This window comes from Agelaius tricolor, unplaced genomic scaffold (genome assembly GCF_023055355.1).
Source record: "Agelaius tricolor isolate 1412-34295 unplaced genomic scaffold, bAgeTri1.0.p SCAF_33, whole genome shotgun sequence".
NCBI lineage: Eukaryota > Metazoa > Chordata > Aves > Passeriformes > Icteridae > Agelaius > Agelaius tricolor.
The window spans coordinates 1,070,349-1,096,068 of NW_027269293.1; the positions used below are offsets into that span (position 1 = coordinate 1,070,349).

General features: G+C 57.9%; 1 protein-coding gene across 13 annotated transcripts; it reads right to left on the reverse strand.

The window, feature by feature from the left end:
- Window positions 1-28: 28 nt before the first annotated feature.
- On the reverse strand, window positions 29-25,423 carry SH3GL1 (SH3 domain containing GRB2 like 1, endophilin A2). 13 transcript variants are annotated; one of them, XR_011683141.1, is made up of 12 exons: window positions 25,220-25,423; window positions 8,735-8,803; window positions 8,560-8,632; window positions 7,937-8,080; window positions 6,378-6,511; window positions 5,293-5,451; window positions 4,777-4,880; window positions 3,994-4,118; window positions 3,500-3,556; window positions 1,661-2,195; window positions 1,526-1,556; window positions 29-1,452 (listed from the first exon to the last, which is right to left on the reverse strand). XR_011683141.1 is itself a non-coding variant. In XM_071451887.1 (10 exons), the coding sequence occupies exons 1-10, from the start codon at window positions 25,262-25,264 to the stop codon at window positions 1,999-2,001; spliced, it is 1,107 nt and encodes a 368-aa protein (XP_071307988.1). In that variant the 5' UTR covers window positions 25,265-25,423; the 3' UTR covers window positions 29-1,998. The 13 variants fall into 13 exon arrangements, 3 of the variants coding, with proteins under 3 accessions (XP_071307988.1, XP_071307990.1, XP_071307991.1); XR_011683139.1 differs by having other exon boundaries at window positions 1,588-2,195; XR_011683137.1 differs by having other exon boundaries at window positions 29-1,494; window positions 1,588-2,195.
- Window positions 25,424-25,720: the final 297 nt, after the last annotated feature.

The following is a 25,720-nucleotide window of genomic DNA, read 5'->3' on the forward strand; positions in this document are numbered from 1 at the left end:
GCCATTCCCTGACTCCACAAGGCAGCCCTTAGAAAGAAGAAAACATTTAATACTTTCATTCAGAGATACAAGTCAAGAATTGTGGGTCATCATTTCTTTCCCCTAAAAACCAGGAGAAACCATTAAAAAAAAAAAAAACAAAAAAAACCAAAATAACCCAAAACAAACAAAACCCAAAAAAAGATCTAGCAAGGTGTCCCAGCTGAGAGAACGCATTTCAATCCACCTGAGCGGGAGCCAGTGTCCCCCACCGGGGAGGGGACAGAGGGAAGGGCCCCCAGGACTCCGGTCCCCTGGGCTCCCTGCCCTGCTGGGAGCAGGGGGGGCTGCCCTGTGCCCCCCCCCGGGGCCGGGGTCACTGCTGGGGGGGTCAGACACACGTGGACATGCACGGACCAAATCCTTACAGAGAACGGGAGCAGGAGCAGCAGGGACAGGGACAGGGACAGGGACAGGGGTGCTGCAGCACAGCCCTGCACAGCTGGGGCTCACAGAGCAGCAGGGACACAGGTGCTGCAGGGACAGGGACAGGGACAGGGACAGGGACAGGGGTGCTGCAGCACATCCCTGCACAGCTGGGGCTCACAGAGCAGCAGGACAGGGGAGCTGCAGGGACAGGGACAGGGGTGCTGCAGCACAGCCCTGCACAGCTGGGGCTCACCCAGCAGGGCCCATCCCAGCCCCACGAGAGGCAGAATCCGCTTTTGCAGCGAGGGACACCACAGAGCCCAGCAAATGCTGCCCTGCAGCCCCACCCCAAGCCCGTGCCCACCTCGTGGCCAGGGAAAGCACAGCTGAGGGAGAAGGGCTAGCAGAAGAGCCACCGAGATGAACCATCCCTTCTCCCAGCAGTGCAGGGGCAGAGGGGGCCTGGGCCCCAGGGAGGGTGCCTGGGGCAGGCTGGGGGTGCAGGGAAGGCACCTGAGGGCCAGGTGAGCTCCAGCCACAGGAGGGATTCCCAGGAAGGGCAGAGGAGCTGTGACCTCTGCCCCACCACAGAGACAGCCTGGGCTATGGCCCAGCTCCTCCCCTTGCAGGTGATCCTCCAGGTGGGACTGACTTGGGAGAGTTTGGAGCAGGAAAAGCCTGAGGTTCAGGAAAAAACCACGGGTAGAAGGAGCAGCCCCCCCTCCTGGGGTTGAGCTCTGTGGGGAGGGGGCCAGGTGGGCAGGGGACATCCCTGCTGTCCCTCCAGGGTGGGCAGGGATGGCTCTGAGCGCCAGGGATGGCTCTGAGCCCCAGGCAGGGCTCAGCTCCTGCCCTGCAGGGCTGTGTTAGTGTTCTCTGGGTGTTTTAGTGTTGCTGTGCCCCAGCTCCCCTCCCCTGATCCCTCTGGGATCCCTCTGGGATCCATGGGGACAGGGGCAGCCTTGGCTGGGGCGGGAAGGTGGGGCTGGGGCTGCCCTGCCCTGGGGCCATCCCTGTGCCCAGGACACATCCTGGCTGTGCCCCCTTTGCCCAGGACACATCCTGGCTGTGCCACTGGGGTCACCCCTGAACCCAGGACACATCCTGGCTGTGTCACCTGTGCCCAGGACACATCCTGGCTGTGCCCCCTGAACCCAGGACATATCCTGGCTGTGCCACTGGGGTCACCCCTGAACCCAGGACACATCCTGGCTGTGCCCCCTGAACCCAGGACACATCCTGGCTGTGCCACCCATCCTGGGACACATCCTGGCTCTCCCACCTGCCTCATCCACGCGCTGGACCCACAGGAAAGACGGGAAGTGGGGAGGGACAGGGACAAGGACAGGGACAGGGCAGTGCCAGTGGCACGGCCGGGGCTGGGGGCGCACAAAGTACCGAAGTTCAAGCACCAGAAGGACAAAAAAAAAGGAAAAAAAAAAAAAAGAAAAGAACCAAATTCACGTGGGGAAGGGGCCGTGGGACCCTTCTGGTTTGTTCCCTGGTAGCGCCTGGCCCCGAGGGGAGGCGGGGAGGGCGGGGCTGGAGCTGGAATGGAGCTCGGGACACTCGGGGCGGAGCGGCGCCGTTTCACTGAGGTAGCGGGACCAGCACTTCCACGTAGTTGAGCGGGAAGAAGCCGGACTGGCCGTGGATCATCCCCTCGTACCAGTTCTCGTCGATCTGGTTCGTCAGGGTGATGATGTCGCCCTCCTTGAAGCCCAGCTCGCCGTCGTTCTCGGGCTCGAAGTCGTAGAGGGCTTTGCAGCAGGGCTGGTCCAGGGGGGCTGCGGGGACAGTGGGGACACATCAGCGGGACCCCACAGTGCCCTGGCACCGGGCACTCCTGCCACAGGCGCTGCACCCTGCCAGGACCGGGGGGCTGGCGCCGCTGCCCCTCGCTGCTCCCTGCAGGTCCCGATTGCTGCTCCTGCCTGCTCCTCCTGCGTCCCAGCCTCAGAGGGGTCACAGACAAGCTGAGAACCTGCCCCGGAGCTCGGTGGTGGGGTTGGACATGGAGGGGGACTCTGGAGGGGTCACCCCACACCTGAGGCACAGGACAGCAGCTGCCTGCCTGGCCACGGGTCTCCAAATCTATGAGCAGCCCCTCAAAACTCAGAAGAAGCCCAAAATCTCATTCCCCCAGCTCAGCTCCAGGATTTAAGCATCACCTTTTGGCTGCAAAGGGATTTTCTGTGGGATTTCCTGCTGCTCACTCCGTGCACTGACATTTTGGGACTCAGCTTTGGAGCTGGGAGGATCCCAGTGGGAAGGGACAGAGCTAAGAGAGACCTCCAGGGCCTGCAGGACCCCCCAGCCCTCCCCACTGTGCTGGGGCTGTCCCAGCCAGGGCAAGGGTCCCAGGCCAGGCTGGACAGGGCTTGGGGCAGCCTGGGACAGTGGAAGGTGTCCCTACCCATGGCAGGGGTGGAATGAGATGGTCTTGAAGGTCCCTCCCAACCCAAAGCATTCCATGATTTCAGGCCCCACAGCAAGGGAGGGCCCAGCATGGGAAGAGCACTCAGAAATCACCACAAGCAGCAGCCAGACATCAATGGGCTTGAGAGAACTCCCCAAACCACCAGGCTGGCCCCACCAGCACAGCCCTGCTCCAGGCTCCTTCCCAGCACAACAGCTCCAAGCCCCAGCCCCAGGATCCCAAGGTCCTGAAGGAAGAACCACAGACCCCACATCACCCTACACCCCATAAACTCCATGAGCTGAGGCTCTGCCTCCTCCCTCCAGCCTTCCACAGGGACATGGGGAGCAGGAGGGGGAGAGATCCAGGCTGGGTGCTTGTAAGAACAGGGAAATCCTTGAGGTGCCTGATGTCTGGTGGGAAAACACCTGATCCCTGGGGATCAGGACATGCCTGGGTGCTGGGAGCTGCTGCAGCTCCTCCGGGCGAGCCAGGCCCCACTTTTGGGGGTGCAAAAAATCCCCCAAAAAATCCCACAGGAGCGTGGCTGGGTTAATTCAGGACTCAGCTCAGGCTCAGCACGGAGGGATGAGCAGCTCCAAGGAGCAGCAGCAGCAGGGAGGAGCAGGCAGGAGGGACACACAGGGAGCAGTGCAGAGGGAGGAAACTCACGGATACTCCTGACGGAGGCCCGGGACGGCTTGTCCGACCGGAAAGAGGCGGAAGCTGCTTCCAAACAAAAGAGAGACATGCTTAAACCAACGGGAGACAGGGGCAGGCAGGGCCCCCAGGGGTCTGTCAGCAGGAACAGCAGGGCCCCCATGCTGTTAGGAACCCGCCAGGATCAGGGAGGGAGGGAGGGATGCAGCGGGAGGGAAGACGAGGAGGGAGGGAGGAATGGAGGCTTCAGTTTTCCTGTCTGGCACTGACAGCGAGAGGCCCAGGCTGGAGACCCCTCTGGCACATCCCCAAAGCCAACACAGCAAAGGCTCCTGGGTCCCAGGAGAAAAGAGCCCGATCTAGAGGCATTCCTGATGTTTTCCAGAGCCACAGGCTCGTGCAGGAGCATCCAGCACAGCAGGGACATCCCGTGCAGGCAGAGCAGATGCCCTCCTTCCCTGGGAGGCTGCTCCAGAGGCAGCAGTGAGCACCTGGGACAAGGTTACCTGAGGCTTTGGGGGTGGGGTTGCAGGAGAAGCCCCCGTTGGACTGGTCAGGCTCCCTGAAGTCGTAGGTCTCCCTGGGCTTGGGTTTGTATTCCCGCTTGGGACGTGAGGAGGCCTCCCTCATCCTGGCACAGGGAAAAGCAACGTGGCTCAGTGCATGAGGAGTGCAACAGGAGGGGATCAACACCCTGCTTATCCTCCTGGGGGGCTGCACAGGGCAGGAAGGGGTTTGGAGACAGGGATGTGCACAAGTGCCTGTGCTGGAGCCTTTGCAAGGTGGGACTTCCCCAGGGTTTGGGATCTGCCCTTCGACAGGGCCCACATATCCCAGGTTTTGCTGTGGAGTGCTCAGGAATTCAGGCCAGCAGAGGACACTCGTGCTGTAGTTTGAAAGCTCAGACTTGGCAGGGTCCTCCCAGCTCCTCCCAACTGAGAGCAGGCACAGGATCCACTCTGCAGTTTCTCCCAGGAGGGAAGAGCAGCAGGGCAGCACTGCCAGATCCTCCCCAGAGTGGGGAGGCTGAGGAAGGAGAGGTGGGACGAGCCTTCTTCCTCAGGCAGGATTTGGGCTGGATCAGACACCCAACTAAATCCAAATCCCACCTGGAACAGCCAAAGGAATTGGCTTTACCAAGGCCAGGTTGGACAGGGCTCAGAGCAAGCTGGGGTAGTGAAGGTGTCCCTGCTCTGTGAGCCCCAAGGTCCCTTCCCACCCCATCCCTTGTGGGACTCTGTGATTCCAAGGGGGACTCAGGGGTTTCCAGAGGAACCACAGGGACTCACCTGCGCTTGAGCTTCTCGGCCAGCTCGTCCAGGATCTGCACGGCCTGCCTGTGGTAATCCAGCTGGGCATCCACCAGGGCTGACAGCTGGCTCACCTGCTCGATCTGGGCAACACCAGGCTGCCATCAGCACCTGCTCACAGCTGCACACTCCTGCACAGCCCTGGGGCAGCCCAGGAGGAGCTCTGGGATTCGGCTGAGACTGCCAGGACAGAGCCCATTCCTGCCACTCTGGGTTTGCCAGCTGGGAAATCCTTCCCAAACCCTTCCCAGCTGGGTTACCCCCCAAACTGATCCCCCACCACCCCGAGAGGAGCCTGTTTGGTGCCAGGCACGGGTTCTGCTCTGGCCAAGAGCTGGCCCAGGGGCTAAGCAAAGGGCTGTCATGTCAGATTTGGGCTTTCCCAGAGCAGAACCACACTTGGGAGGAGTGGGAACTGGTGTGTATTCAGTGCCTCCCTCAGGAGATGCCAGCCCAGGGACACAGAAGGCCCCAGCTCTGCCCTCCCACACTCACATCTGTCTCCAGGAGGTTGTGCATGCTGGTCTCTGCCACTTCCTTGGACTCCTCAAACTTCTCCATGGCCTGTCGCAGCTCCTCGTCGGGGATCTTGCCCTGCCGCTTCTTCTTGTAGTCGAAGTCCAGGCGCCTCCCTTCCAGCTTCTTGAGGTGGTGCTGGGGGAGGATGGAGAGAGCAGGGAAGAGGGAGAAGCCAGAGGCTTGGGAGGGCAGCTCCAGTTACAGGCTGAGTTCACTGGTGTCAGAAACCCGATCTCCTGTGGCTCCCACCTTTGCTCCAGGTGGGAGAGAGGCCCCGGGGTGTGATGGGGGAACAATTCCAGACCCTTTCCACTGAGGAAAAGGCTGCAGAGCAGCCCAGATCTGCTCCCCACAGAAGCTTTTTGGGAAGGTGAAGAGCTGTGCTGCTCCTTTCAGCTCCCCAGGAGCTGCAGGGATCTCTGGACAGCAGCAAGGCGGGTTCTGGGCACTGCACTCCTGGATCTTAGGGCAGGGATGTTTAAAGCAGCCCCATGGAACTGGGTACAGACAGGCACTGAGGTAACTTGGTGGTTATTTCATGCAGGACAGCAGTGACAGTGAAAACTCCCTCAGGAGACTGGCCTGGGGAACTGGAGGTTGGGATGGATCCTGTTACAGGGCCTGCACTTGTCTGAGCTGCTGAGCTCCCTGTTCTCCCAGTGAGACCCCAGAGAGCTCCTTGGGATGCTGAGTAGAGACCTGAGGGGAGCTTGCTCAGAGCTTGGAGCCCAAATTGATCCCATCTGGAAGCTCCCAGCACTGAGAACCCAATTGAGCAAGCCCAGAAGGGGTGTTGGGATGTATTCCCATGGCACCCTACACCAAACACGGCAAATGGAGAACCATTCCAACCTGCATGCAGCCTTTTGGGCTGCTCAGGAGCAGCAGGAGCAGTGCTGAGCAGGGAGGAAATACCAGAGAGTCTGGAGGGATAAAACACACACAGAGTGCAGGCAATTCCTGCCAGCCCCTGGTTCCCAGCACTGCAGCTCCGTGCCCCAACAGCCAAAGAGCCCAGAGAGCAGGGAGATGAGGGGAGAGCAAAGCACAGGGGCATTTACCTGGATCTCTTTCAGGTCCTTGTCACACAGGTTCTGCAGGGGATCAATGAAGTTTTGTTTGACCTCGATGTCCAGCGAGTCCTTCACCTCCGCCAGGCGCTTCATGGATTCGCCGGCGTCGAGGAGCGCGTCCCCTGCAGGGACAGGGACAGGGAATCAAACACAGCCTGAGCCAGGGACCTGCCTCACATCCCTCCCTTCTTCCTCCTCACCAGGAAGCCCTTGTGTGTCCCACAGTCCTGCAGTGGTGTGGGTTGGAAGGACCCTAAAGCCCATCCTGTGCCACCTTCCGCCGTCCCAGGTTGCTCCAAGCTGGCCTTGGGCAGTCCCAGAGCTCAGGGTCACTCACTGAAACCTGCTCAGTTCCATCCTTTTCTAAGGCTCTGGCCACTCTGGCACTTAAGCCAGGCAGAGTTGCAGCAAAGCATATTCAGTGCTGGCTTTTTAGTGCAGAGGAAACATTTAGAGATGAAATTATTCCTGTGCAGCTTTGGCAAAACAACAATTTCAGCAGAGCATGAACACAGGAAAATACATGAGTGAGAGAGAGGGTCAAGGGAAAACATCTCTCCACTGTCCAGCTGGAAAAATCAATAGACCAGAAGTGTTATTTCAATTGTAATAACTCTGAATAACCTGGAAGGGAGGGATGGAGTCCTCAATGCTGCTTTAAGGAGGCCATTAAGGAAATAGAGTTTGCTGTGCACTCCTAAAAGCTTCCTTCCCTTGCTCTCCTCAGTCCCTGTGAGCCAGGACTGATGCAGAGCTCTGAGCTGGCCAGGGAGGAGGATTTCCAAAATCCTCTGTCAGTTCCAAAAGCAGCCAGAGGTTTTTAATTTTCCTGAGGCAAGGCAGCTCCTCCCTGGCCTGGCAGGGGCCATCACGTGCCTGGCTGAGGTTCCAGGGGATTAAAACTGATGTCACCAAAAGGCTTCACCCCCTCCTCCCTGCCAGTCACACGTGGCTCCAAGGAAGAGCCAAGAAGATTTCTTGGCTTCAGCCTCCCCATGGAATCACAGCAAGGTTTGGGTTGGAAGGGATCCTTCAGAGCTGTGTGAAACTCCCAGTCTTGCTCTGTCCCGTTCCTGCTTCGCTGCTCAGTTTGGAGGGAAGTTTTTATTTTATGTGCAAATTTATCTCAGGGTTTAATAAGAAAGTGGATTGAGATCCAGCATACCTGGGATCACAGAATAACAGAATGGTATGGGATGGAATGGAAGGAGCTTAAAGCCCATCCAGTCCCACCTTCCACTATCCCAGACTGCTCCAGCCTGGCCTTGGACACTTCCAGGGATCCAGGGGCAGCTGCAGCTGCTCTGGGCACCCTGTGCCAGGGCCTGACCCTCCTCACAGGCAGGAATTTTTTCCAATATCCCATCTAAACCTCCTCTCTTTCCCTAGAAATCTGCTCACTCTGGAAGCTTCTGAACCCCTTTTAAGCCCCACGCGCTGCTCAGTGCCACAAAATTCCCCCCAACCCTTCCAGAATTCAGAGTGCCAGCTCAGAAGTGAAGCAGGAGCCTGCCCCACTCCCCTCCCCAGGCCCAGGGGGCACTCACCAAAGTTGGAATCCTCTCCCAGCTCCTTCCCATAGCGGATCATGCACTCCCCCAGCAGCCCCTCGGACTGGGGGTAGCCGGGGTTCTTCACCTGCCCGCGGATCTTGGACATCGTGTTGAGCATGGTGAGCTTGGCTCTGGAAGCTGCCACACACAAACACCTCAGCCTCTGCCCCCTCTGCATGCCCTGCAGCCCTCAGCAGGTTTGTTCCCCCCCCTTTCTACACCCAAAGCCAAGAGGCTCCATTGTCTCCATCCCCCAGGAATATCCCTCGGTTCTTTTCCAAGACACAAAGCAAAAATAGTTCCCCACTGCTTGGTCAGGGAAGGCCAAAGGAGTTTCCCCAGCCCTCCCAGGGTCCCTGGAGTGCTCTCTGGAGCAGCTGGCTGGAAGGATGCAGGCCTGACAGAGCCAGCCACCCCTTCCCAGCCCAGAAACACCACTTTTCCTGGACATTCTGAGAAAAACGGGTCCCCTTAGGGCCTCTCTGAGTCTGAGGCAAAAGCTGCACCTGGATTCAGGGCAAGAGGGGTAACCCAGATCTCCCCCTGCTCCGGACCTGGAGCAAAAGGGATCTCCCTGATCTCCCTGGGAAGGGGACAGGCCAGGTGCAGGCCCTCACCTGGGTTGGGCTGGAGGTACTCTATGGTTCTGGTCAGCACTTCTGTGACAGCCTTGCTGGTCACGTCCACTTTCTGCAGGAGAGACAGGAGCCCAGGGAGGATCAGCTCAGGGATTCAGCCAATCCCACAGGAGCCATGGGGTGATTCTGGGGATTCCTCTGGTTCCTCACTCACCTTTTCCATCTCCTTGAAGTCATCATCTAACTTGGTCCCTTCGGCCCCTCCGACCTTCTCGCTGACCAGCTGCGGAGAAAGGGAAGGGAGGAGGATCAGGCACTGATTGAACCTTCCCACCTCAAGGAGGAATTCCCAGAATGGGAACAGGGAGGGTCCACACAGCACCTGCAAGAGAAAGGAGGCAGCAGGAACACCCCAAGCCCCTCAAAAAAACCCCACCAAACCCCCAAACGTCTCTGAGCACCCAAAGCTTGGCTCAGTCAGGATGTTCCTCACCCACCAGGAGCTCCACAGCTCCCAAAATCCCAGCCCACGGCTCCAACTCCAACGCCTGCTGGAAAAAACAAGCAGCACAAACGTCTCTCAGCTCCATTTGGAGCCAAGGACTCGGTTTCACACACAGCAAAATCCAAGTAAACAGGGAATGAACACACTCAGCTCCCAGCAGGCAGCACAGAGGAGCCTGGGGGGAGAGCACAGCCACCACTCTGGGACTGCTGGAGCAGCTGGGGATCTGGGACAAGGGGCTGGAATTCTTTGTCAGAGGAGATGTTTGACAAGCTGGGGAGTCAGGGCTCATTTCATGGGAAGGCTCAGCAGCCTCTTGAGGGGATCCCTCTGTCCAAGAGCAGCCCCAGCCCCTGACCGGCAGCATTCCCTGCCCAGGGCTGACCAATGCCCCCAGTAACCCCCCCCAAGTGTCCTTCTGTCCATCCTCCTGCAGCCCAGGCAGGAAAATGTTCCCTTCCCAGCCCCTGCACTGCCTGGGGATGCAGGACACGGGAATTGGCCAAAACTGGAACCATGGAATGGCTGAGGTTGGAAAAGACCTCCAAGATCACGGAGTCTGACCATGTCCACCTGTAACCCATGTCCCCAGGTGCCACATCTGTGTGATTTTTGGGCACCTCCAGGGATGGGGACTCCAGCAGTGCTCTGGGCAGCTGTGCCAATGCCTGGCCACTCTTTCCATGAACAATTTTCCCCTGATTCCCAACCTAAACCTTCCTGGTGCAATGTGAGGCTGTTTCCTCTTGTCCTGCTGCTCTCTGGGAGCAGAGCCCGACCCCCACCTGGCTCCACCCTCCTGTCAGGGAGCTGTGGGGAGCAATTAGAGATTATTTTGCTCCAAACAACAGCAAATTCCCCATCCAGACATCCAAAGTGGTCTGGGAAACCTGGCACTGGCTCCCAGGGCTCCAGGCCTGCCCCAGGGCATTGCCAGGATTCCTCCTGTTTGTGCTGAAAACTCCAGATCTGAAGGAACAATTGGGTTTGTTTACTCCAACATCAAATATTTGATTTTTATCGAGGCTTTCTTCCTCTGGAACACTCCTGCTCCCATGAGGATACAAAATGGGGCTGGATGTTTTCTGAGGAAGAGGGGGAGGCATCCCTTTAGGGAAGTATCCAGGTTCAGAAGCACCTGGAGACCCCAAACCAGCCACAGGGAAGGGAAGAAAGAGACAGGCAAGGAAAAAGAGAAAGGAAGGGAAGGAAATCCCTCTTGGTTCACCCAGCTCTGGATTTCACTCTCCTACTTTAACCCTCTGATAAGGGACAGAGGACACAGCCAGAGTGGACCAGGCTGGGCAATCTTTGCTCCGTGCTCCCCATTCCTTGCTCCCCAATCCCTGCTCTCCATCCTTGCTCCCAATCCCTGCTCCATGCTCCCCATTCCCTGCTCTCAATCCCTGCTCCCCAATCCCTGCTCCCCATTCCCTGCTCCCCAATCCCTGCTCTCCATCCTTGCTCCCAATCCCTGCTCCCCATTCCCTGCTCCCCATTCCCTGCTCTCAATCCCTGCTCCCCATTCCCTGCTTCCAATCCCTGCTCTGTGCTCCCCATTCCCTGCTCCCCAATCCCTGCTCTCAATCTCTGCTCCCCAATCCCTGCTCTCAATCCCTGCTCCCCATTGCCTGCTCCCCATTCCCTGCTTCCAATCCCTGCTCTGTGCTCCCCATTCCCTGCTCCCCAATCCCTGCTCTCAATCTCTGCTCCCCAATCCCTGCTCTCAATCCCTGCTCCCCATTGCCTGCTCCCATATCCCTGCTTTCAGTCCCTGCTCTCAATCCCTGCTCCCCAATCCCTGCTCTCAATCCCTGCTCTCAATCCCTGCTCCCCAATCCCTGCTCTCAATCCCTGCTCTCAATCTCTGCTCCCCAATCCCTGCTCTCAATCCCTGCTCTCAATCCCTGCTCCCCAATCCCTGCTCTCAATCCCTGCTCTGTGCTCCCCATTCCCTGCTCCCATATCCCTGCTCTCAATCCCTGCTCTCAATCCCTGCTCCCCAATCCCTGCTCCCATTCCCTGCTCCCTGCCATGCCATGCCCAGCCCTCAGAAGCAGCTCCAGGGGATCCCATCACCCCAGGTGCCCCAGAACCCATCTGAGTGTGATTTCCTGCTTTCCTTGGCCGCCTGCTCCACACCCCAGCCCCGAGCTGGGCAGGCACGCTTCTCTCTCGAGCCTGGAAAACGGCCCAGGAGCAGCTGCCAGGCCTGCCAGGACAAGCTCAGCAGGGCACAGCAGCTCTGCCCCAGCTGCCACCCCTGTCCCCTGCCAAGAACCCCACAGCCAGGACGGGATCCCTTCCACCGAGGTGGCAGCCCTGGCAGCCTGCACTGCTCCCTAACACACCTGGGAAGGCTGCAGCCATCCCAAGCACTTCCAATCCCACTTTCCTCCCTGGATTTGTGGCCTGGGAAGCTGTAAATAACCCCTGGCAGGACTCTGCTCTGAGGGGCCTGCGTGCCAGGCTGGCAGAATCCATCACCACAGTGATTCTGGAGGCTCCACACCCTCTGGAGAGCCCAGAGAAGTGAAGGAAGCAAAACCCCCTCATTTCCAGACTAATTTAATCCTTCTTTTGACGTCCAAGAAATGCTGCTGCTGCCCTGCTGGGAGGGAATAATAAGATTGAGGTTCTCTCCCTGCTGGCTCTAATTAAACTGGGAGGCGTCAGCACGGGAGGAAAGGAGGAGGGACCCCCATCCCCACACCCCCAGACCCATCAGGAAGGGAGACAAAGCCACACAGATCCCCCAGACACGAGCCTGGAGGAGCTGCCACTGGTTCCTTGTTTGACCTGGAGCCTCAGCACACTCAGGGAGCTGAATTCCCAAAGTGCCCATTGTGAATGCCATGGTGCTGCCCCCAAAGGGCCTGGGAAGGATGGGAAGGGGGTGCCTGCCTTCCCCTGGGCAGCACTGACCTCTCCAGGATCCATGGAAGGAAGGAAGGAAGGGAGGAAGGAAGGAAGGGTTTATCCATCCATTGCTTGGCCTAAGGAAGGCAGCTGGAGGAATGCTGGTGCTGCAGATTCCAGCAGCCCCTTCCCCCAGGAAGCAGCTATGGGGCTTTTTGGAGGATGTGCTGGCAGTTTTTCTGCATTTTGATTTCCTGAGGAGCCAGGAGAAGGCTTGGGATACATCCCTGCTCCCCAGCTGGGATCTCACCTCTCCTGAAGCCAGACTGGGAAGGGATGAGGGCAGATATGGAAATGGTTAAAAACCAAACCAAACCAAACCAAACCAAACCAAACCAAACCAAACCAAACATTCCCCGGGAGTGGAAGAGCAGAACAAGTCTGGCCTCCCTGGTCTGTGGATAGGAAACATCCAAGGGGTTCACCCTGGGAGCACTGAGAGCCTGAGCTTTTGGCCAAACACCTCCCAGAGCAAATATTGGCCCAGGGCGCTGCAGCTGGCACTGGGCAGATACAATCTGCTCCCACTTGGCTGCTCCTGGCAGGTATTTCACCTGGAATTCCACCCACAGGTCCTGCAAGGGAGGTGAGGGCTGAGCTGAGGGCCAGGAGCTCTCAGCCCTCACTTCCAGCTGTGCTCCAGTAAAATGTCACAGCTCCAGTGGGCCCCATACAGCTCCAGCCCGAGATGGGAGCACTGCCTCAGCCTGCTGGGGTGCAGGGAGCATTCCTGGGAGCTCAGCATCCAGCCAGGCTCATCCTCAGGAGAGCTCATCCACAGGGACTGGGCACGGCCCCTGTCCAGCCAAGGCTGCTCCAGCCTCGCTCCACAGCTTCATTCTGGAGCTCAGGGGGGATTCCTGCAGATTCCTTGGCAGATTCCTTGGCAGGGCTCATCCACAGGGACTGGACACAGCCCCTCTCCTCTCAAAGCTGCTCCAGCCTCGCTCCACAGCTTCATTCTGGAGCTCAGGGGGGATTCCTTGGTAGATTCCTTGGCAGATTCCTGCAGGTTCCTTGGCAGGGCTCATCCAGAGGGATTGGATACAGCCCCTCTCCACTCAAAGCTGCTCTAGCATTGCTTCACAGCTTCATTCTGGAGCTCACAGGGGATTCCTGCAGATTCCTTCAGATTCCTTGGCAGAGTTCATCCAGAGGGATTGGACAGGGCCCCTCTCCACTCAAAGCTGCTCCAGCCTCACTCTACAGCTTTGTTTTGGAGCTCAGGGGGGATTCCTGCAGATTCCTTCAGATTCCTTGGCAGATTCCTTGGCAGGGCCCATCCAGAGGGATTGGACATGGCTCCTCTCCACTCAAGGCTGCTCCAGCCTCACTCCACAGCTTCATTCTGGAGCTCAGGGGGGATTCCTACAGATTCCTTCAGATTCCTTGGCAGAGTTCATCCAGAGGGATTGGACAGGGCCCCTCTCCACTCAAGGCTGCTCCAGCCTCGCTCCACAGCTTTGTTTTGGAGCTCACAGGGGATTCCTGCAGATTCCTTGGCAGGGGCGTGGGAATGGGAACAATCCCGAGCTCCCCTTGTGGGGGAAGATCTCAGGAATGAAAGAACCATTGTTGGAAAGAGCCAGGGTGGCCAGGGGAGAGGCAGGAACGGTGTGTGTGCATGGAAAAGGGCAAGGAGGGATGCACAGGGATTCTCCTGGCAGCTGGGCTGGGGAAGGAACACGAGAATGCTGCTCCCAGCTCCCAGGCTGGCTGGGATGTGCCTGGGTAAATTCAGGAGCAGGGAGGATTAGGAGAGATTGTGGGAGCAGAGCTGGGCGGTCCCAGCTGGGGAATTCCTGCATCATTCCAGGTGGAGAGGTGGGAAAGATGTGGAGAATCAAAGGTGATTTTTGGGCTGCACCATCAGCAAAATCCCTGATAAACCTGGGAAGATGCCAGCAGCCAAAGTTCCCCAGCTGAGGGCAGATTCCAGCACATCCACCCTGAAGGTCTCATCTGCCCAGCTCATGGATGAGGGAGCCCAAGTCTGTGTTATTCTCTGCTAATCACCAGCTCCCCCATGGGATTTCACAGATTTTGATATTTTGCTCTCCAGCCTTTAAATATTTTAAAACGGAAAATTATCCCTAATTCCCTCAGCCTCAAACAAGCAAAACACACCAAGAGAAACCCAAAAATCAGGGGTTTTTTTTCTTTTTAAACTCGCTTTCTTTTTTCCATCGCAGTCAGCCCTATTTATAACACATCAAACATTTGCCATCCTTGCAATCAAAACAGTTCCCTACAGTCGACTGAAAACCTTATTCCTGCAGACTCTGGGGTATCAAAGCCTTCCTCTTCCTCCCCTCCACCCTCCCAACAGCAAGTTCCCCTCAAGAAATACAAAAACAAACCCACAGATGAGCAAACAGAGAAGCAGCTCTAGCCTGGCTACCTTCATCCCAGCTCAGGGCAAAAAGCCAGCCCACAAACCCAGGGAAAAAGGGGTGGGAATGTTTTGAGCCCCCAAAGTTTGGCACAGGAGAAGGAGTGAAGGAAACCCAGGGTTAACTGGGATTGCTGGTGCCCAGTTGAATTTGTGGGATGCTCCATGAAGCCTAAAGAGAGGCACCAGCACCTCCCCAGCTCAGCAGGGTGTGACTCCCTGGCTTTCAGCTTCACTTTGGGTCATCCCCACCATCCCTCAGAGCCAACGTGACCCTGCCCAGCTCCGTGTGTGTGTGGGAGCTTGGGAACACAGCAAAGGCCTTCAGCCACTCAGCCAGTGGGGCTTGGCACTGGCAGGGCTGGAAAGGTCCCAAAACCTCCTGGAAAAACACAACCAGCCCAGCTGCAGCCTGGAAAAGCCTGGGGGTTCTCCTGGAATGCCCCACACGGCTCCATGGAGCTCCCTGCAGAACCAGCTGGTCCTGGGAGGGTTCCTGGGCCATCCTGGGATCCCAGCCCTGGTGGGATCAGCTCATCCTGGGATCAAAGCTCTGCTGGGCTCAGCCCATCCCAGGATCCCATCCCAGGATCCCAGCCCTGCTGGGCTCAGCCTATCCCAGGATCCCAGCCCTGCTGGGCTCAGCCTATCCCAGGATCCCATCCCAGGATCCCAGCCTTGCTGGGCTCAGCCTATCCCAGGATCCCAGCCCTGCTGGGCTCAGCCTATCCCAGGATCCCATTCCAGGATCCCAGCCTTGCTGGGCTCAGCCCATCCCAGGATCCCATCCCAGGATCCCAGCCCTGCTGGGCTCAGCCCATCCCAGGATCCCATCCCAGGATCCCAGCCTTGCTGGGCTCAGCCCATCCCAGGATCCCATCCCAGGATCCCAGCCCTGTGCCTGCCCCAGAGCAGCAGGCAGCCCGGGTTGGGGTGAGCTGGGCACACCCACAGCACAGCTCACACTGATCTGAGCAACTCCTGACCTACTTTGAGCAGAAAACAGATCCCAGTGTTTGTTGTGCAGAGGAGGGAGGAACAATTACCTCCAGCCTTGCAAGAGGGAGGCACACTCCCGAGCTCCCACAGCTGCCCCATCCCTGGCACTGCCCAAGGCCGGGGCTTGCAGCAGCCTGGGACAGTCCAGGGTGTCCCTGCCATGGCAGGGGGGGACTCTGTGACCTTCAAGGTCCCCTCCAACCCAAACCACTCTGGGATTTTTCACATCCCCTCATGGCAAAGCAGAGGAGGAGGAGGAGCAGCAGCTGCTCTCAGGCTCCAGCCCCTCTGAGCACACCCTGCTGCTGGCTCCAAATGCCATCCCCAGGATCTGACCTGCCTGGGGGCACCTGGACACTCCAGCAGCCCCTCTACTGTCAGATCTTCCAGACAAACAGCTCCCAGGGACCTTTCCACCCCATTACCCAACTCTCAGCCCTCTCCTGCAGTTCCTTCCCTGCCATTTTCCCATTCCCATCTTCCACGAGAGGCCAGTCCTGGCTGAGCCTTGCACCCAAGTGCTGGGGACGAGCCCCATGATGGATCCAGGGAGTCTCTGCCTTGGAACAGACTCGTGCCAAGGCACTGGAGGTGCTTGGCTGCCTCCAGACACGTGCTCAGGGAAAAACGTGGCTCGGAACACCCCGAGCTTCCCACCCCCTCAGCAGCTGAGGCTGGGATCTCTCCCCTCCCTGCAGCACCACAGGAATTCCTTGATCTGGAGCAGGAAGGTCAGGCTGGAACAATGAGCAGCTCCTTCCCTTCCCTCTGCAGAGGAGGAGAGGCTTCCCAGTGACCTCGGGTCGTAATCTTATCCTATGGAAAGGGCAGGGAAGAGCTGCACAGGCGGCTTTCCAGGAGCCACCTGCCAGCCCTCCTCCTCCTCCTCCTCCTCCTCCTCCTCGGGCTCGGGTGACTCATCTCCATCCAGCAGATGGGCTGCAGGAACGAGGACAGCGGGAATTAAAGGCAAACCCGGGATTGCAGCAGCAGCCCCGGGGCTGGGCCAGCCAAGGGCACCGGGAGGATGCTCTGCAATGCAGCTGCTCCCTCCTCCCGGCTTTGGGAATTCCTGCTCTCCTGGGCTGCAGGGCAGAGCCCAAACCCTGCTCACCACCAGGCTCCCTGCTCACTGGGGTGATCTCCCAGCTCCTTTTTCCAGCAGGAGACAGAGAAGGGCACAACCCAAGGTTTCCATAGGGGTCTTGGAATGCTCGTGCTGGAGGGATGGATGGGGGCACCTCCCAGCAGCCATTTGCATCCTGTTTTCTCCTGTTGTTATTTCTCACACGCTCTGAACCAAACCAGACACAATTTCTACTCAGCTGGGGAAAAAAAAATAAATAATAGAATTGGGTCAAATTCCAGGGAAAACACAAACACACCAGGAGCAGCAGCAGCAGCTCCTCTCTCCCAGCAGTGATCTCCCCTCACAGGCTTCCAGTGACTTCAGCAACTGAGAGGAAGTTCAGTAAACTGAGGGGAAACATGGAATAGTGGCCTTGCATCCAGACTTCCTGCACAGCCTGCCCGTGTCCTGCCCCAGTGAATCACGGCCTGGCTTTTCCAAAGCTGCTGAGCCATCACTCCTGGGCAGCTCCACCCGGCCCCAGGAGCCAGGGCAGCAGAGGCTCCTCGCCCTGGAGCCTTGGAGCTGCTCTGGAGTTGCTCCTGAGATGGGATAGAAAAGTGCAAAGCACTGAAAGTGCCTCCTAGGAATTGCAATCCTTGGTTTTTTTCCCAGCTGCAAAGCTTCAGGAGGAGCACAGAGCAGCCTTGTCCTGCAGTCAGCATTTGGAGGGTCAGCTCTGAGGGATTTCCCAAAAAACAAGGGGCAAAAGAGGGAAAGGAGGGTGCAAGACACCTGTAAATCCCTGGAGAGAACACCAAGCTGTGAAAACCAGGAGAAACACCTCCCTGAGGTGCTGGGATCACCCAAAGCTGGGATACAGCAGGAGGCAAGTCAGGAGCTGGGAAGGAGCCAGAAAACCTCTGGATTTGCAGGATGAGGGGAGCAAGCCAGGCTGGTGGGACACACAGAGCTGGTGACACAAAGAGCTGCTGGGACACGGCTCTACAGCCATCAGGGAGATCAAAAAAGACCCAAATCCCCCCAGAGGAAGGCAAAGTCCTGCTCCTGGCGTGGGCTGGCTGGGAGAGCCCCACGCACAGCACGTTTCACACGGGGAGCAGGGCTCACACATCAAAGGGGACAGAAGTGGCTGAGGACACTGTAAACACTTGTTTTCCTTGTTCCTTTGAATTCTAGGAAAAGCTCTGTGGCTATCAGAGCAGAGCACAGCATCCTAAGGAAAGGGAGAGCGGGAAGGAGCGACCCCAGCACCCCTAAGGCTGCCAGGGTTGGGTTAAACTCCTGCATCAGCTCCTCCAGAGCTGCACCAGGGCCCTCCCCACATCCCAGGGCTTCTGGCAGCTTCCAGCCCATCCAAGGTGCTGCTGAATCTGTTTTTCCCCCTCGCTGCACACTGAGACTCATTTTGGGATGGTTTAATTGGGATAAAATCCCCCCCCCAGCACTTGGCATCACTGTGGCATCACTGTGGCATCACTGTGGCCCTTCCTGCCCTGCAGGCAGAGCCAGAGGTGGCCCAGAAACGCTGGGAGATGACATTTGGATGATGTTTTATCCCAGGCAGGCACAAAAGGCCAGAGCCTTTGCCCTTTCTAACTCCCCCAGTACAATCAGGAGGAGCTTTACTGGGACAGGAGCTGCTCCAGCATCTGGCACTCTGCATTTGTGCTGCCCCTGCTCCCTCAGACACACGGCAGCAGCAAAAGGTGGTTCCTAATCCAAGGAAGAAAATCAGGAAAACAAAACCCCCAAAACAACCCAGCACCTTCTCCTGCAGTGGGTTTGCTTTGGGTGTGGATAATTTTTGTTTACCCTTCTTCTGCCTTTTCCATCATGAAAGTGGGAAAATTAAGTTTAAATGCAGCTGATCCTGGGATGCCAAACCAGATTTGGTCAGGAAAGTGGTTAATAAATTATCACTGCAGAATAAAGTCTGGCCCAGCAAGGGGGTGCAGCCGGGGTTTCAGGCTCTAGGATGAATTATGAAGCATTTTCTCAATTAGGAAAAGCCCTTTAAAGCTTTAATCATGCAAATTTAACCTTCTGTCTCAAAGACAGAATTTCATTATGGAGATGTTTAACTCATCTTTTTTTTTCTCCTATGGAGCAGAAAAGCAATTTAATTAGTGACAGTACCATGAACTTTATTAATAGCCAGGCATTAGGAGATCCTAAAATTCCCAATGGCTTTAAAAGGACTGGTTCTATTAATTAGCTATTGGTGGCAATGCTGGGAGGGGGGGTTAAGGCTTTTCTTGGAGTAATCCAGAGTCTCCTGATGGATTCTCCAGGACCTTGGGCACCTCCAGGCACTGCCAGCCCCAAAAGCAGGAGAGGAAGCCCCAGCTCTGAGTCTGGGCCAGGCCCTTTGCTGAAAGCCACGGGATCACTGCATGCAGGGATGGGGCTGTGAGGGGAACAGGAAAAGGAAATCTGGAAAATAATATTAATTATCACTTTTATAATGCCAGGGAGAGGCCAGGATGGGCTGGATCCTGCACCAGGTCCTGTCATGGAGCAGCTTAGGAAAAGGGAAGCTCTGGGATGCTGTGGGGCTCTCCCAGGGCCATGAGCTGGATCTTTCCCCATCTGACCCAGGGATGAAGGCTGGGACATGGTCAGGGCACAGCTCAGAGGGAGCAGATCCACAGGAAAAGACAGCATCAGCCTCCTGCCTGCTGCCACTCCAGGCACCACATCCCAGGCTGGGTGAATCTGTGCAGTTAAGGATGGGAAGGAGCAGGGACAGCAACCTCAGAGTCTTATGAAACACCCAGGGCTGGGATGAGTTTCCATGTGAATGAGTTCAGCTGGAATTACACAGCCAAAACCACGTGGATTAGGGATTTCTTACATTTCTGGGCTTCTCAGGAGCTCTCCATCCTGCCTGGGAGGGCCAGCAGCAGGGATCCAGCAGGATCAGCCCCTCACATCCCTGCAGGCACCAGCTGGATCTTGGCACTGGGGTTTGTGCAGTGTCAGGCAGGAGGAGCTGCCCTGCTCCCTGCCCAGCCCTGCAATTCCCACAGGGATGGGGCTGGGAGCCCTGCAAAAGGCACTGGCATGAGCAGGGATGGGGGAGAGGAGGAAGAAGGAGGGAAAAAAAAAAAAAAAAACAACAAAGTGCTAAAGAAATGAATCAGCTTTGACAAGGCAGGGCTGCCTGAGCTCATCCCCATTTTGCTCTTTCCCAGGAGGAAAGCAGTGGCAGGGAAAAGGGGGAGGAAGGATTTCCTTTAGCTCAGGCAGGAAGCATCCCCCGTGCAAGCAGCTGGATAAATCCAGGGTTTCATGACGTGGATTCAGCATCCCAGCACCACATGACCCCCCCTGAGTCACAGCTCCTGCCCTGAGCCCAGATTCCCCCAGCTGCAGGCACAGGATAACACTTTCCCTGCTCTGACATCAGCCACGGGAAGGGGAGCAAACAGAGCAGGATATGGAGAGCTGGACTTTCCCAGCTCTGCTTTTTGTCTCTGCCTTCCAGGAATCAGAGCTCCCGTTGCTGTCTGCAAAAACAACCCTAAAATGGAGGGGGGGGGAAAAGCCAATTTATAGGAAACTCTGCAGAGAAACAATCCTGGAAAAAATGAAACCTGTTTGGTTGTGGGGCTGCTGAGCTCCAGCAATGATTGACCAGCCAGTGCAGGGACAGGGTTTTGATGGAAATCACCCAGGTAAGGAGAGGGAATCCACAGGAAAACATCCTGGCTGCAGCTTTTCCCCTGGATGTGGCCCAGGCACCTCTGTGAGTGTCCAGGCAGCCCTGAAGGGGTGCCCTGGCGCCTCATCCCTGTCCCCACGAGCTCTGGGGACACTCAGCCTCTGCTTTCCACCTGCCACAGGTGGAATCATGGAATGGGCAAGGCTGGAAAGGAGCTTCAGGAGCCCTGAGTCCAGCCCAGCACCAGGCTCAGCACTGTGAGCTGCCACATCCAACGTGGCTTTTGAACACTTCAGGATGGGGCTCCACCACTGCCCTGGGCAGCCTGCTCCAATGCCTCACAGCCTTTTCCATGGAAAAATTTGCATCAATATCAAATTTCAGCCTTGCTGAGGCCATTTCCTCCCTCCTGTCACTCGTCCCCTGGCAGGCTGAGCCCTGTCCCCCTCCAGGGAGCTGTGCAGAGGGGTGAGGTCTGCCCTGAGCCCCCCTTTCCCTGTGGATCTGCAAACACAGCACCAGGAGAGCCCTCCCCAGGGCCAGCACAGCTGCAGCAGCCAGGGGAGGATGCTCTGGGATGTCACCCCAGCAAATCCAGCTTTGCCCCAGCCTCAGGAGCAGATTCATGTGGAAAGATAAAGCCAGGAGCTGCAGGGGAATCCAGCCCAGGTTAATGTTAATACAGAAACATCAGTGCTGAGGGACAGAGGTTGGCAGGAGGCTCCAGGCTGGCAGGAATCAGCAAAATCCCTCGACTTGCCAGTCCAAATTCCCATGTACAGATAAGGAGCTCAGAGGCTGATGCTGCCAAACCCCTCCCACAGCAACTCCCTGCTCCCCTCTTTGCTCACAGGGCGCTGAGGCCCTGGCACAGCTTCCCAAAGATGCTGTGCCTGCCCCATCCCTGCAGCCCCCCCTGGGACAGGGGGTTACAAGGCTTTTCTTGGAGGCAGGAGCAATCCAGACTCTCCTGGTGGATTCTCCAGGACCTTGGGCACCTCCAGGCACTGCCAGCCCCCTCATCCCTGCGAGTGCCCAAGGCTTGGAGCAGCCTGGGGCAGTGCAAGGTGTCCCTGCCCATGGGGTAGGACGAGCTTGAAGGTCCCTTCCAACCCAAACCACCCCAAAGAGAAAGCCTGCAGAGGCCAATGGGAGCAGGGCTGAGTTAATATCAAAAAAAAAGCCAAAATGAACAAAAAAATAAAAGGAGCTTTCGGAAGGTTCACCTGGGAAAGGGAAGAAAAATCCCACGTGTGAAAGCAGAGCACAAAATCAGCACAGCTGAGGGGGGAAGAAAGGAAACCCAAGGAGAAGTGAAGGAAATCCCAGTTCAGCAGCACCAAGAGCAATGAATGACCACAAAGGCCAAAAGAAAGAGGAAATGCCCTCCCTGGCAGGTGCACCCTGTCCCTCAGTGTCACCCATGAGCACATCCTCAGCTCACAGCAGCACCTGGAGCAAGCTCCCAGGGCAGGCAAAGCTTTCCCTGCTGGCCCAGGGAGCTGGGGAAGGAAGGGCTGAGCTGCCTGTCCCAGGCTCTGGAGCACATCCCAGGCCAGGCAGGCAGCAAGGGGCTCTTTATGGCCAAAAATACCCCTGGAAGCCCTGGGAGCTGTCATCAAACACAGGGAAATGTGTGTGTGTGTGTCAAGGGCTGCTGAGATTTAATTAGCAGTTGCCTTTTCCCCTTCTGGAAAATGGCTCTGGATGAGGAGGAGGAGGAGGCTGGGCTGTGGCTTGGGCCAGCACGAGCTCCTGAGCCCAGGCAGGCCTGGCAGGGTTTAGGCTCAGCTCACACAGGCCTCGGGAGCACGTTAATCCAGTTTGGAATGGCAGGGCTGAGCCCCAGCCTGGCTGGGCTTGGAAGGGACCTCAATCCCATCCTGTCCCAGCCCCAGATGGCCTTGGGCACTGCCAGGAGAGGAGCTCTGAGCTCTCCTCCATCCCAAACCCTGCTGTGCTCCAGGGGCAGCACCCCCAGCAGCTGGGCTGGGAATCCCAGAGCTCCCACCCACAGCTGGGCTCTGGGAGGGGCAGCACAGACCCAGCCCTGGATTCCCTGTTCCCAAAGAGCTCCTCCTGCTCCAGGTGAGCAGCACAGACCCAGCCCTGCATCCCCAGAGTTCCTCCTGTTCCAAGTGAGCAGCACAGACCCAGCCCTGCATCCCAGAGAGCTCCTGCTGCTCCAGGTGAACAGCACAGACCCAGCCCTGCATCCCCAGAGTTCCTCCTGTTCCAGGTGAGCAGCACAGACCCTTCCCTGCATCCCCTGTTCCCAAAGAGCTCCTCCTGTTCCAAGTGAGCAGCACAGACCCAGCCCTGCATCCCAGCACAGGCCTAGCCCTGGATTCCCCTGACCTCCTCCTGTTCCAGGTGAGCAGCACAGACCCATCCCTGCATTCCCTGTTCCCAAAGAGCTGCTCCTGTGCCAGGTGAGCAGCACAGACTCAGCCCTGCATCCCCCTGACTCCAGAGAGCTGCTCCTGCTCCAGATGAACAGCACAGACTCAGCCCTGCATCCCAGAGAACTGCTCCTGTGCCAGGTGAACAGCACAGACCCATCCCTGGATTCCCCTGACCTCCTGCTCCAGGTGAACAGCACAGACCCAACCCTGCATCCCCCTGACCTCCTCCTGCTCCAGGTGAGCAGCACAGACCCAGCCCTGCATTCCCTGTTCCCAAAGAGCTGCTCCTGTTCCAGGTGAGCAGCACAGACCCAGCCTTGCATCCCAGCACAGACCCAGCCCTGCATCCCAGAGAGCTCCTCCTGCGCCAGGTGAGCAGCACAGACCCAGCCCTGGATTCTCCTGACCTCCTCCTGCTCCAGGTGAGCAGCACAGACCCAGCCCTGCATCCCAGCACAGACCCAGCCCTGGATTCCCCTGTTCCCAAAGAGCTGCTCCTGCTCCAGGTGAGGCAGGAATCCCAGGTTCCCTGCAGCCCTGGTGCTGCTCCCTACCCCTTGTGACAGCCCTCAGGATTCCCCAGGAGCAGCAGCCTGTCCTGCCCACCGCCTGGGAAGATCTGCAGGATTTGAGGATTCCCAGCAGTTTGTACAAAACCCAAAGGGTGCAAGGGAAGCTGTTTCCACACCAGAAGGTCCCTGTGAATCCCAGGCTGGATGAAACCTTGGACCAGGCAGGGATTTCCCACCCTGTTCCCAGCTCCAAGCTGCTGCTGCTGTTTCTTTCTCCCCCTTCCTCAGGATGTTTTCTCCAGCTTGCTTTATTTTTTTTTTAGAGAACAGTTTGCTGTGAACAGGCAGAACCTGTTCTGGACACACTCAGAGCTGCTCCCCATCTGCAGCATTTGCCAGCACGACTCAGATTTATTTCATTTTATTTATTTTTTTTTTCCAGGATACTCCAGGCTCTCTCCTGCGTGTGGGCGCCCGGCTGCCTCACCCAGGGGAGACGTGGGCTTGCAGGATTCACATGGATGAGCCCCAGGAGCCAAGCCCTGCTCCCCCTGGATCCTGGACAGGGATCCCAAACCCTTTGGGGTCCCTGCAGACCCCGCTCCTGGCTCTGTTTGCCCTCAATTAAGGCCAGACGTGGAACAAAACGTAACGTTTTAGGGAAAAGATCTTCCACATGTTGGGCTTTGGCAGCTTCTGATGGTTTGAAGGGAGCCAAAAAATAACTAATCCTCCTCTCCTTCAGCCAAGGGCTGAGTGGGACCAGAGGGGAGAAAGGGGAGAAAGGGGGGAAAGGGAAGGAAGGGAGGAGGAGACAAGAAAATGGCCAAAGTGGAACCAGTGAGTCCCAGTTTCCAGTCAGAGCATCTCCAAGTCCTGGACACCTCTGTCCCTGTCCCTGGAGCGTTGCAAGGGGTGGCAATTTGCAATTCCTCCAAAAAACGGCTTCATCTGGGGTTTCAAATGATATTTTTGGGCTTAGGAACACGTTAGTCCTGAGTCACCCAGGGGTTTCCACCTCCTGACACCAGCACAGCACATCCAGGCCAGCAAAATCCTCCCACACCGAGCCCCCAGCACGACCTTTCCCCATGGAAGTTGTGAAAAAACCACCCTAAAACACCACCCCACGATGGGTTTGGTGGGAAAGGCGGTGGAGGATGACTTCAGGAATTTGTTCTTTTGCTTTGCTGGGTAAATGAAATGGATTTGGGGAAACAGCCGAGGAGGAAGGCGACACACGTTGCACGCAGGGGTGGGATGAGCTGAAAGGGTTTAAACTCAGGGATGGAAAACACCACCCGTGCCAAATTTATCTGGAATTCAAAGCAGGGGCAGGAAAGCAGCAGCAGAGGGGGATTTGTGATTCCTGAACCGTTCCCAAAATGCATTAACAAAAGCTCACAACTGTTAACAGGAAGCGCTGGGAAGGGGAATTCTGCTCGGGGGGATTGGGGATGGACTCCCCTCGTTTGAGGGAGAGGGAGAGGTGTTTGTGAGCCCTGTTTGGGGCCCATTCCCACAGGGAATCGTGGAAATTCCTTTGGAATTCATGGAATATTCCTTCGCATGGAATATCCCCTCGCACCGTGCCAGGCTGCTCCCGGCCGGGCCTTGGGCACCTCCAGGGCGGGGAACTCGGGGGAAGAATTCCAAGGATGAACGAACTCCTCCATCCTGGGGGCAATTCCCGAACCTCTGGAACTCTGCCCAGCCCGGGGCTCCCCAACCCCGCACGAACCGGGAGCTTCCCGAGGTTACCGGGGCCGCTGCTCCCGGGGCTCCCTCCGGCTCCAGGCTGGATCCGTCCCGGTTTAGGGAAAGGGAAGCACCCCCGGGACCCCCGTGGTGTCACCGGCCCCGCAGCCGCCGCTTCCCCCGGAGGAGTTTCCGTGCCCGGGTCCCCTCCCCGGTCCCACCGGAGAACGGCTCTGCCAAACCGGGCCTCCCTCCCCGGCTGCTGAGCTCCGCTCACGACCCGCACCGAACTCCGGGAGCGACACTGAGAACCGGGAGATACCCTGGACACCGGGGGGTACCGGGGGATGCCCGGCGGGCCCAGCGCCGGGATGCCGGGACGGGATAACGGCGGGGAGCGGGCACTGCCGGGGCAGCAGCGGCCGGGACGGCTTCTCCGAACCGCCAAGGGAAGAGCGGCCTCCCTGGAGCCCAACGGCGGCGGGAACGGGCGCGGGGTGCCGGTGTCTCACCTGGGTCGCTTTGTAGAACTGCTTCTTCAGCCCCGCCACCGACATGGTGCCGGTGCCGCTGCCTGGCCCGGTGGCGGCGGGGAGCCGGTGTGCGGGCGGCAGGACCTGGAGCGGGGGCGGCGGGAGCCTCGGGAGCCTCAGGACGCTCCGCCCGTCCCTGCCCGGCCCGTCCCCGCCGCCGCTTCCGCCGCCGCCCGGCCCCGCCCCCGGCCGCCACCACCGAGCGGCCCGGCCGGAGCGCCGCCAGCGCGCCCCCTGCCGGCCGGGCGGAACCGCTGAGGGCGCGACTGAGCGGCGAATGGAATCGTTCTGTCGCGACACGCGGGCCGGGCGGTCATGTTGGGAGATGACTGTGGCACAGCTGTGTATTTCTCCTGAAGGATTCGGCACTGCCCGCGGGGAGCGGACCGCGTGTGCGACACGGGGACAACCGGGCAAGGACCCCCGCCATAGGTCTGGGGGAAAAATGGGGCGACAAACACTCCAAATTGAAAACTACGA